The sequence below is a fragment of the Ovis canadensis genome, chromosome 14 (assembly GCF_042477335.2).
Source record: "Ovis canadensis isolate MfBH-ARS-UI-01 breed Bighorn chromosome 14, ARS-UI_OviCan_v2, whole genome shotgun sequence".
Lineage (NCBI taxonomy): Eukaryota > Metazoa > Chordata > Mammalia > Artiodactyla > Bovidae > Ovis > Ovis canadensis.
Genome location: NC_091258.1, coordinates 76,385,164 through 76,396,380, shown reverse-complemented (window position 1 = coordinate 76,396,380; position 11,217 = coordinate 76,385,164). Strand labels below are relative to the sequence as shown.

At 65.7% G+C, this 11,217-nt stretch overlaps 1 protein-coding gene across 3 annotated transcripts; it reads left to right on the top strand.

Annotated features, from left to right (window-relative positions):
• The first annotated feature begins 10 nt into the window (after positions 1 to 10).
• EPN1 (epsin 1) lies at positions 11 to 10,919 on the top strand. Of its 3 annotated transcripts, none has more exons than XM_069551936.1 (11): positions 11 to 337; positions 2,786 to 3,088; positions 5,973 to 6,222; positions 6,848 to 6,972; positions 7,352 to 7,426; positions 7,849 to 7,932; positions 8,586 to 8,889; positions 9,077 to 9,187; positions 9,271 to 9,357; positions 9,999 to 10,256; positions 10,332 to 10,919. In XM_069551936.1, the coding sequence occupies exons 2-11, from the start codon at positions 2,861 to 2,863 to the stop codon at positions 10,538 to 10,540; spliced, it is 1,731 nt and encodes a 576-aa protein (XP_069408037.1). In that variant the 5' UTR covers positions 11 to 337; positions 2,786 to 2,860; the 3' UTR covers positions 10,541 to 10,919. The 3 variants fall into 3 exon arrangements, with proteins under 3 accessions (XP_069408037.1, XP_069408040.1, XP_069408039.1); XM_069551938.1 differs by lacking the exon at positions 11 to 337 and adding an exon at positions 351 to 613; XM_069551939.1 differs by lacking the exon at positions 7,352 to 7,426 and having other exon boundaries at positions 28 to 337.
• Positions 10,920 to 11,217: the final 298 nt, after the last annotated feature.

Below are 11,217 nucleotides of genomic sequence, written 5' to 3'. Positions count from 1 at the left end.
ATGACGACACGTGGGAGGGCGGGGGCTAGGAAGTGGCGATTGCGCAGACGACGGCCGGGTGGGTCGCGGGGTCACTTCCGCTTCCGGTCCGTCGCCTTCTTCGGTTGCTTCCCGTCCGCTCGGCGGCTCCCCTCCCCCGCCCGGCTCTCCGCGCCCCTCCCGGGCGGCGGGGCGGCGGGGCCGTCGACGTGCGGCCCTCCGTGCGTCCGCGCGTGTGCCCGAGCGCGGCTCTGCGTCCGCCGCCCGAGGCCCGGCACGCTCCCCGTGACACCGAGGCCGAGCGGGGGCAGGGGGCTGCCTGCCATGAGCCCCTGGAGCGCGGCGTGAGCGGCCCGAGGTGAGCGCGGGCGGGGGGCGGGGAGCGAGGGGCGGGCAGGCGCGCTCTGGCAGCTCCGCGGCCTTCGTGTGTCTGCGCCCGCCCGGCCTGGACCGCCCGCGGCTCTCCGCCTCTCCCGCGTCTGCCTCCCGCGGGCCCCCCGGGCCTCGCCGGTGCTCGTGTCCGTGTGTGTCTCGGCGTTTCCACAGAGCGCTCGTCCCCGTGTGTCTTTCCCGGTCTTGCGCTTTTCTGTCACGTGTGGGCGTCGGAGGATCAGAACTAATGCCAGTGTCTCCGGTCTGTGCCTCTCTCCCCGCCGTCCTCCCGTGTCATGTTTGTCCTGGTGCTCGTCTCCTCCAGCCCCGAGTCCCTCTCGGCGGGTCTGTCGTCCTCCCAGGTTCATGAGTGAGGGGTGAAGAGCCCGACTCTGCAGTCAGAGGCCCACTTTGTGCCAGCCTGTAATATTTATAAGCTGACCAGACAGTTCCCTAGTCTTTAAAATAAGAGGGCAGCCGTGCCTAATAACGGAGGTGATGCTGCCCCTCGCCTCTAGCCTAACCTTAGCTGCTGGGAGCTCTGGTTCTCATTAGTACTTGTAGATTTTCTCTCCCACACGGTTAAGGTTTGATATCGTTTGATATCTGAGTAACTGTTGGAGAATTTTGTCATATCATTTGTTTTGTATTTGGTCTAGTAATTTTGTTTGGGTCAGCCAATTGTGAAAAACCTTTTCCTTCTTAGCCGTACCCATGAAGTCTTAGCTTTGCTGTGTTGTTTTTCTTCTAACGTCCTTTAATAGAAACACACTGTGTTAAGATAGCACATCTTCTTTCGAAAATGTTTTGGTTTCTGATGATGAAAATTAGCCAGTGTTATTGAGCTCTTATTATCTGGGGGTCGGGGAGTTGAGTACTTTATGTTCCCATTGTATTTAATCAACAAACCTGGCAGCTGGAAATCCTTTGCTTTATTTCACAGTTGAGCAAACTGAATCCCAGGGAGGCCGGAATTTGGACACAAGTTTCGTTGTTCTTTCCCGTTTCCTTGTCTGATTTCTCAGCCTCAGCTTAGCCTCTGTTTGTCTCTGGGCCTCTGTCTTCTCTCTTTGCCTCCCTGCCTCGCTCTGGTCTCGTTTCTTTATCTGTAGCTGTGTCTCTGCCCAGGTTTCTCTGTGCCTCTCTCCTCTTTCTCTCCCTTCCTCTCAAAGGCCCCTGCTCTGTGTCGCACACAAGCGTCGTGTGTTCGTGTGTCTGGCTGGGCCTGTCTCTAGCCCTGGCCATCTCTCCAGCCATTCACAGCCGTCCCTGAGTGCCTGGCTCCCCTGCGTTCGGGGCAGGGACTCAGGTGGTAGGAGGCCTCCACAGGAGAGGCTGTGGGCGATGGTCAGAGCCTGCTCTGGGACCCGGCTGCCCCCGGGGAGGCCCGGGCCTGGCTTCCTCCCTGTGAGGCGTCAGCGAGTGTGCAGCGGAGCAGAGGCGCAGGCGTGGCCCTGGGCGAGGCTGCAGAGGGCTTCGCAGATCCCCGTCACCCTCTTCTGTTTCTTCTCCGTCGCCCTCCCCTCAGCACAGGTTAAGTTAAAGGACCTGTTTTGGAGCCTGTGCCGCCTGCCCAGTGTGACCTTGGCTGGGCGCTTTAGCTCTGTGGCCCGTCTCCTGTTAGAACCTGGTGTCGGTATTAGATGAGATCACGTGTGTCCCGTGCTCCCTGAGTGTCAGGCACGCCGCCAGGGCCCAGCCAGGGGGCTGCACTCTTCCTTATCTCCCCCCCCCCCCCCCGGCGGACCCCCTCCCGGCCGTCTCCCTTTCTCAGCCTCCTCCCTGTGTGCCCTCGTTTCTGCCCCCACCTGCTCTGGAGGTCTCTCCTGCCCACTGCCCCCTTCCCCCAACCCCCGCTTCCTGTCCTTCCTGCTCCATTTACTGAGTGGCTCTTCCGGGCTAGCTCTTCTGCCGGGAAAAGCCTCGGCTGTCCAGAGCTACGTGGTTGCTGCCCCCACGGGCTCTGGGGGTGGCCTCAGCCCAAGTCAGACCCGCTTAGGAAATCACGAGGACAAGCCCTGGTGTGGGGGTGGGTTGGGCTGGAGGTTCCTGTGAAGCCCAGCGGAGGACAGGAGGAGGAGCGGGGTGGCTGTCTCAGGACCCACCCGCGGGGACAGTGCACGCATCCCAACCCCTGGCTTCCCTTCCTGTGTCTAGACTCTGGATCGAGGACCCATCTTACAGAGCAGAAAACTGAGGTTCTGGAGGTGCGGGCTAGGAAGTGTTGGCTGGGGTGTGCCCCAAGGGCCCGTGGCCCCCTGCAGGCTCTGCCACCGGAGCAGGAAGGTGCTGGGCATGATTGAGGAACTGAGAGCCAGTGGGGTGACTCAGGCGGTGCCTCGCCGGCTGTGGCAGGAACCCCGTCCTGCACCTCGAGGGCCAGGCGGCTGCAGGCCCCGCGCCTGGTTCTGAAGGCCCTCCCTCCACCCTCCAGATGCGGTGAGCCGCCCGTCGCTGCCGCGCCGCCTGCCCGCCCCGCCCGCTCGCCGCGGGGCCCCCGCCCGCCGCCATGTCGACCTCGTCACTGCGGCGCCAGGTGAAGAACATCGTGCACAACTACTCGGAGGCCGAGATCAAGGTGCGGGAGGCCACGAGCAACGACCCCTGGGGCCCGTCCAGCTCGCTCATGTCCGAGATCGCCGACCTCACCTACAACGTGGTCGCCTTCTCCGAGATCATGAGCATGATCTGGAAGCGGCTCAACGACCACGGCAAGAACTGGCGGCACGTCTACAAGGTTGGTGTGGGGGGGGGGCCCGGGGGGGGCCCGCCGGGCAAGGGGGGCGGCTGACTGGGGGGACAGCCGGAGGCAGGCCCGCTTTTCCTGGTTTCCGGGAGGAGCTGGAATTCTGTGTCTTTTCAGTGACGGCAGCAAACGTGACGAGTTTAAGAATGTTCACCCTTGTGGTTTTCTCTCCTTGTGGAGTCAGGGCCGTTGTTACGGCAGTGCTGGGCTGCGGTTGCCGCAGCGGCTGCTTTTGTCTCGGAGCACAGGCTCTGGGACACTAGGCTCCTGCTTGTGGCATGCGGGCTTAGTTGCTTGGCGGCTTGTGGTTTGGACCTCATGCCACCTGGGCCAGGGATGGAACGTGTCTCCTGCGTTGGCAGCTGGATTCTTATCCCCTGTGCCATCAGGAGAGCCCCAAGCCTTGTGAACTTTGAAGAAGGGGCAGGTTCTAGGCTTGTCCGCTCTCAAGGCCTACGTGGGTGCTCTGCGTCCACTCTCGGGTGCCGCAAGCCCAGCCCCCTCTGCACCTCCTGTCGTCCCCGGGGTCCTCTGTGCATGGGGCTCCAGGCAGTGGGTAGTAGCCCCAGGGAGAGTAGGGGCCGTGTGACGGCTCTGTATCTTTGCTGCAGTGGTGCTCGTACAGTCACGTCTGATTTCCAGAACTCAGAGCTGCGTGAGAGAGAGCTTTTCTGTAAGCCATTCTCTGCTTTTAAAAAGGAAAACAAGTCTGGGATTTAGGGATCATTCCCCATTAAAAGCACAAAGGTTTGTTACATAAAAAAGCCCCACATTCCCAAGTGTTTAAGTTTGCGCTGATGATGGGACATAACTGGCTACTTGACGGTGCCTTTTCAGTGGCTTGCACCATCTGCTCTTACACACAAGGCGGGGATCACTGTCCAGTGATCAACGGAAGCTTGCCGTTTTCCAGAACCGGGATTTCTGGGTCCATGCTCGTGCCCCGACCCCGTGCTGTGCAGGTGTGCCCCTATCCAGTGCACAAAGAGACGGACAGACCCCAGGCTTTGGGGGAAGGGAACTCGGTTGCACACAGCCCTCTCCCGTTTCACTGCTTCTCTGGGGCCTGGGGCCCCAAGGCGGGTCCAGGAGTGGCCAGGGCTGGGCTGGGGCCTACCTCTGGAGAGTGGACTCCTGGGCCCAGGAGCGCTGAGGAGTCCTGTCCGTGAACTTGGGCAGTCAGGGGTCTCCTCTGTGTGGGGTGGGCAGGACAGGGAGGCCCTGGTCTCGTGGCCCAGAGCCCGCACCAGCCGCCAGGCCTGGGGAGGCTGCAGGCCTGCTGGCTCCCTGCCACGCCCCACTCGGGTCACTGATCGCCTGAGTCACTTGTTGGGGCGGGACGGGGCCAGGTGACCAGGCTGCGGGTGAGGGCGGTGGAGGCACTTGCTCCAGGGCTGCCCCCGTGCCCGGCGGAGGCGCGCAGGTTTGCAGCAGAGCCCACGAACTGGGGCTCTGGCCGCGCCTGGTGTGAGGGAAGCACTGTTGGCGTGTGGCCTGTGCCGGGCTGCGCTCAGGATGGGATCCTGGCCCCGGCCGGGCAACCTGCTGAGCCCTGTTGGCACGTGCCCATGGCTGGGACCCCTGAGGCAGCCTGCTGGCTCCTCTCTGTGCCCGGGGCAGGGACAGGTAGCTCGTCTCCCGGGGACACGGCACCTGAGGTGGCGATGGGGACTGCCGGGGCTGCGGTCACTGATGCCCACTTCCTGTGCGGAGGGTGAGGTGTGGTGGCCGCACGGCGCTCACACGTGTTGCTCCCCTAGGGGTCAGGTTGTCCCTGTGCTCGCACACTGCAGCTCCAAAGTGCTCAGAGCCCTGCGATGAGCGTTCTGAGGCTGGTGCCAGGGCTGCTTCTGGACGGGGCTGCGGTGGTTGGCCTGGTGTGCGGGCCTCTGGAGCATGGTGTTGGCATCCCTCTTTCCCTCGGGGACTGCTGTCACGTGTGGGTGTGACCCCGGGAAGCCGCGGAGCCCCGGGGGGTCAGGAGCCTGTGGTCCCCATGCGGGGTGAGGTGTAAACACCTCTGGGTCAGTTAAAGACTAACCTCCAGCAGCCTGGTAACCATATCGACACACCCCCGGGAGCCATGCCAGACCTTCGCTGGGCTCCCGGGAAGGCAGTGGAGATGTGACCCGGTTGAATTCCAGCATGGCCCCGAGGTGGCCCCTCTGCTGACGTGGCAGCCCAGGGCGGTGCAGTGGGTCTGGGAGGCCCAGGCGTCACCTGCAGACTGCGTGTGCCCTGTGCCTGAGGACTGTGCCCGGGGCCTCCCGCAGGGCCTGGACGGGCCCAGCCCTTGCTCGCTCTCAGAGGCCTCGCCCGGGCTGTGGGCTGCGGGGTATTCCCATCTGACTTGTTGGGAAGGAAGTGTGTCCCAATGTCATAAAATGAGAAGATCCCAAAGGCTGTTTCTCCCTCCCTCTGAGGCCGTGATCCTGCAGTAGTGCCAGGCGGGTGTGGAGTCCCTGCCTCAGACGACACTTGCTAGGCTCCTGGTGTGCACTGGGCACCGAGTGTGACCTTCCAGGTCCAGCAGCGTGGCCTTTGTCTTCGTTTTTTTGAAACAGCAGGTCTGTGCTGCTCAGGGACACCTGTGTGGGCTGTGGGCCAGGCCTGCCTCTCCCCCCGCTGTGCCTTGAGACACACAGAGGTTGCGCTCCCCGTAGTTTGTCCTTGTTCCCCAGGGGCTGCGTGTCATGCCGTCATCACCCACCTTGTGCAGAGCATCTTTGTCCCCCAAGTCCGGGCTCTGGGTTTGCCTGCTTCGATGCTTCTGTGAGCGAGCTGGCACACTGTTCTTGGGGCTGGGCTCCTGATGCCCGGGGGGCTCTTCTCCTGGTGCTGCTGGGCCCTGGGTGACAAAACAATGCCCCCACAGGCCATGACGCTGATGGAGTACCTCATCAAGACGGGCTCGGAGCGCGTGTCACAGCAGTGCAAGGAGAACATGTACGCCGTGCAGACCCTGAAGGACTTCCAGTACGTGGACCGCGATGGCAAGGACCAGGGCGTGAACGTGCGCGAGAAGGCCAGGCAGCTGGTGGCCCTGTTGCGCGACGAGGACCGGCTGCGGGAGGAGCGTGCCCACGCGCTCAAAACCAAGGAGAAGCTGGCGCAGACTGCCACGGGTGAGCGGGGGTCTCTGCGGGCTGGGGTCGCGGCAGTAACTGCCACGGGTGAGCGGGGGTCTCCGCGGGCTGGGGTCGCGGCAGTGCGCCAGCAGGCGGGCAGGGGCTTCTCTGCTGACCACGGCCAGGGTGGAGCGGTGCGGTGTTGGGGGCGGGGGCTGCAGGGGAAGGCTGCTGCTCCCTCTGGTCTTCATCCTCGTTTTCTCTCCAGCCTTTGCTCACTCACCCCTGGTGCCTAGAGCTGGGTAGGGGCCAGCTGTGCAGGCTGTCCCCTCCTAGCATCCAGCCCCGGGCCCAGCCCTGGAGACCGAGATCCCTGGCTCCCCAGTGGGAGCCATGGGGAGCTTTCCAGCCCTGGAGAGTGGGGAGGAGGCCATTCACCCCCAACCAAGAGAAGGAGCTTAGGCCTCTGGCTCAGAGGTCCACGGGGCCCTGGCCCTCACCAGCTGACTTCTGCCCAGGCCCTCAGGGCCGTCCCTCCGTGCCCGGGTTGTTCCCCCAGGTGGGGCCACTTCTCTCTTCCTCAGCCACGGAGCCTGCATCCCACTGGGGCACGGGGGCATCTCAGACTCGGCCCCCTGTTGGGTCCCATCTTCTCGGGGTCTCAGCGGCTGTGTTCCTGCAGCTTCCTCCGCAGCCGTGGGCTCCGGGCCCCCGCCCGAGGCGGAGCAGGCCTGGCCGCAGAGCAGCGGGGAGGAGGAGCTGCAGCTGCAGCTGGCGCTGGCCATGAGCAAGGAGGAGGCCGACCAGGTACCGGCACGGCTCGGTGGGGTCGCAGGCCGCGGGTCTGAGTCCGCTCTGTTTCCATCTCCACGCCTCGCCTCCGCTCCTCCAGCTCTCCCTCTCTGCCCCCCTCCTCTCTGGAGGATCGGCCCCACCCCAGCTTGTCTGCCGTTCTTCACCAGGTCGGGGCCCTGCCTCTGTCTCCCTCCTTGTGTGTGTGCGCGGGGCCCTGCCTCTGTCTCCCTCCTTGTGTGTGTGCGCGTGGGCACGGTCTCTCCCCGCCTCCCCGGCCCCGCCCACCACCTGGCTCCGCCCTCCACAGCCTTCCCCGGCTCCGCCCCCTCTGACCCCGCCCCCTCTCACTCTCCCTCCTCGGCCCTGCCCCCTCACGCTCTCTCTCCCCCAGCCCCCGTCCTGCGGCCCCGAGGATGACGCCCAGCTCCAGCTGGCCCTTAGTTTGAGCCGCGAGGAGCACGATAAGGTCAGAGCGGCTTCCCCGACCACCAGGCTCCCCTAAGACCCTCCCTAGGTCCCCTCCCCCACACTCCCACTCCAGCTTCTATGGGACCTGTGTCAGACCATGCCCTCCCCCCCGCCCCGTGTGTAGCTGCTAGGGGCTGAGGGCGCGCTGCTCCCTGCCGCCAGTACCCCCACCCCACGGGAGGAGACCCCCGCCTCAGGCGCGCCTACCCCCGGCTGTCCCCGTACAGCACCCTCACTCCGACCCCGCCCCGCCCCCATGTGTCTTCACATCTCACCTTTGTCCACATCCCATTGTAATTTTCAGTCGCCTTGTCTGGGTGGGCGGGGGGTTCTGGGGCTGTGCATTTGGGGGAGGGGGCGCAGTGAAAGTCCAGTCACCCAGAGTCTGACCCCTCCCGCCTGCCGCTCCGGGTGGATCAGGAGGAGCGGATCCGCCGTGGGGACGACCTGCGGCTGCAGATGGCCATAGAGGAGAGCAAGAGGGAGACCGCGGGCCAGGAGGAGGTGAGGTGGCCCCGGGCCAGCCTTGGCCAAAGGTGACCTCAGTGTGCACACAGCTCCGTGCTCCTGGGAGTGGGGGGCATGGCTAGGGGCCCCTCTGCATCCAGGGGGACCTGGCTCAGCCCAGGGACAGCCCGGCATCGGTGTGTGCACTGCTGTGCTGCCCGGAGCCCATGAACTGGCGCGGGGCAAGGGGGCCTGGGGTGGCTTTGGCCTTGGTCCTCAGTCCTGCAGGGCTGGTTGGCGGTCTGGGTTGGTGGGGACCGGTGTGTCCGTGTGGGGCCTGCTGATGGCTGTGAAGAGAGTGATGTCAGGGCCGTGTGGGGCGGGGAGGCGGTAGGCAGGGCAGAGCCTGTCAGAGCAGCGGACGGCGGCGGCGGTCAGTCCGAGGAAGCTCAGCCTCCTGGTGGGCCGCCTCCCTCCCCCCCCACCTGCTCTCTGGGTGTCCTTTCTCTTTGGGCCTGGTCTGGGGTCGTCTCCACCCCTCTTCCTGTTCTGGGCACTTCTCTCTACCCCCGGATCCCCTCTCTATCCCCAAGGTCCCCTCTCGAAGTCTGGGGTCCCCTCCTCCTCCCGGGTGCTTCTTTCCTGCCCTCCCCCCGGGGTGCCCTCTTGGTCTGAGGCCGCCTCACCCCTCCCTCTCTCTTTCACTGCAGTCATCCCTGATGGATCTTGCTGACGTCTTCACGGCCCCGGCTGCTGCTCCTGCCACTGATCCCTGGGGGGCCCCTGTGTCCATGGCTGCTGCCCTCCCCACGGCTGCCCCTGCTTCGGACCCTTGGGGGGGACCTCCTGTCCCTCAGGCTGCTGATCCTTGGGGGGGTCCAGCCCCTACCCCGGCCTCTGGGGACCCCTGGAGGCCTGCTGCCCCTGCAGGGCCCCCAGCTGACCCTTGGGGGGGAACCCAGGCCCCTGCGGCCGGAGAAGGACCAGCACCCGACCCGTGGGGGGGCTCCGATGGTGAGAATCCCTGCCCCCAGTGTGCAGCCCTGGGGGCGGGGACTGGTAGCTGTGGGGCTGGAGGTGGTCTCTGGGATTGGGCAGTGGGGGCTAGGTGGGAGGGGCCAGGCCCGGGGCTGCAGGGACGCCGGGCTTAAGAGGGGTAGAGGGGAGTGCCAGCACTTCACATGCCTCCTTCCTGCCCCAGGTGGGGCCCCAGTTAGCGGACCCCTGGCCTCTGACCCCTGGGCCCCAGCTCCGGCCTTCTCAGACCCCTGGGGGGGATCCCCTGCCAAGCCCAGCACCAATGGCACTGCAGGTACTGGAGGGGGGCTGGAGGGGGCAGACCCGTCGGGGCCCAGTCTCCTGGGGAAGCTGAGTGCCATCTTGACCCCCGCGCAGTGGCTGGGGGTTTTGACACGGAGGCTGACGAGTTCTCTGACTTCGACCGCCTGCGCAAGGCCCTGCCGGCCTCTGGGAGCAGCACAGGTGAGCCCCCACCCCGCCTGCGCTGGGCGCCCGTGGCACTCACCCGCCGGTGTTCAGAGACGAGCACGTGTCCTTTGCCGTGATGGCAGGTTTGGAGGGAAAAACTGCAAAGGTGGTGCGGGGCGTCCCCTCTGCAGCTCCCCGGGTGCTGCTGGGCCTGTGACCGTGGCAGGGCGTCCCGTGTCCCTAGGACCCTTCTGCGGGCTGTGCCCCCGTCCTCACCTGCCTGCTGGGGTTCCCACGCAGGGTGGGCACACTGACGCTGGCCTGGCCTGTGCACCCCACTGCTGGGAGTCCCTTGTGCTCTGTCCACGTCCAAGCAACGCTCACTGCTTGGAGGCAGCAGGCTGGGGTCTTGTCCTCCAGCCTCTCTGCAGCTGCTTCTGTGCCTTTTTCCCAACATAGCTGGGTTCTGATATCTTTAAAAAAGCAAAACCAGGCCCCACGAAGGGTACTTGCTCCACCTGCCCCCACCCCAGCGGTCCCAGCCTCCTGGAAGTTGTCCCCGCTGCTGGGCCTGCCCCCTCCATGCCCCTGAGGTGGAAGCCTGGTGCCTGGACCCTGCCGGCCGGGGCTCGGGGGCCCCTCTGCTGGGCCCTGCATCTCGGGGTCTCCCCTGAGCCCCTTTGCGGCCCCTTCAGGGGAGCTGGAGCTGCTCGCTGGAGAGGTGCCCGCCCGCAGCCCTGGCGCCTTCGACATGAGCGGGGTCGGGGGCTCTCTGGCTGAGGCTGTGGGGAGCCCCCCGCCCGCGGCCACCCCGACCCCCACGCCGCCCACGCGCAAGACACCCGAGTCTTTTCTGGGCCCCAACGCCGCGCTGGTGGACCTGGACTCGCTGGTGAGCCGGCCGGGCCCCGCGGCGCCCGGGGCCAAGGCTTCTAACCCTTTCTTGCCAAGTGGTGAGTGTGGCTGCGGGGGCGGGTGGGCGCGGGGACTCGGGCAGACCCCTGACTGCTGCGCCCTCCTCCCTGCAGGAGCCCCGGCCACTGGCCCTTCCATCACCAACCCCTTCCAGCCTGCGCCCCCCGCGACGCTCACCCTGAACCAGCTGCGGATCAGCCCTGTGCCCCCGGTCGCAGGAGCGCCGCCCACGTACATCTCTCCTCTCGGCGGGGGCCCTGGCCTGCCCCCCATGATGCCCCCGGGACCCCCGGCCCCCAACACTAACCCCTTCCTCCTATAATCCAGGGCGGGAGGGGCCTCCCCCATTTTGCTTCCTGGGAGACCAGTGTTGTGAGTGCATGTGAATCGGGGGACCCTGCCCCCCCCCAGCGCCCTTCCCCCTCCTGGGGCCCACTCACACTACAGCCTCTTCCTGTGTCCCCCGCCCGCCTCCCTGAGAGAAACTGGACGCGGCTGGGGAGGGTGCTGGCCGGAGGAGGACCCTTCCTACGGCATTAGAAGGGGGAGGGGCAGCGGGGGCCCCCCGCCAGTTCCCCTCCCCCAGCTCCTGACTGTCCCTCAATCAGTGTTTGAGCCGCCGCCTCCCCTCACGCACCCCTCGGTGAATCCTCGGTGATGATTTTGGCAACTTCGGGAATAAATGGCAATTCTCATGGGCATGGAGCTCCCCTGGTCCCACTCATGGGTCCTGTGGCCCCTTCCCCCGCGGGCCTGGGGCTTGCAGTCCGTCTGCCTCTTAGGGGCAGAGGGAGCCTCGATTTCACTGGCCCCAGGTGCCGGGGGATTCTGTGTCGGGGGTGGGAGGGGGCTCTGTGGGTGGTGGGGCTGCGGCCCCCTGGCCGTCTGGAGAGCCGACAGGTGGGGGCATGGACGGTGTCGAGAGTGGGGCTGGGCTTGTGGGTTGTTGGTGAGGACTTGGGGTGCGCACACCCGCCACCTGGGGTGCAGGGCCCTGGG

What these genes read in the sequence shown, in the direction of transcription:
- EPN1 (XM_069551936.1), top strand. Translation starts at nt 2,861, where the DNA reads ATGTCGACCTCGTCACTGCGGCGCCAGGTGAAGAACATCGTGCACAAC. An exon ending in GCAAGGAGGAGGCCGACCAG is followed by an intron (nt 6,973 to 7,351) that starts GTACCGGCACGG and finishes TCTCTCCCCCAG; the next exon opens with CCCCCGTCCTGCGGCCCCGA. An exon ending in GGCCTCTGGGAGCAGCACAG is followed by an intron (nt 9,358 to 9,998) that starts GTGAGCCCCCAC and finishes CGGCCCCTTCAG; the next exon opens with GGGAGCTGGAGCTGCTCGCT.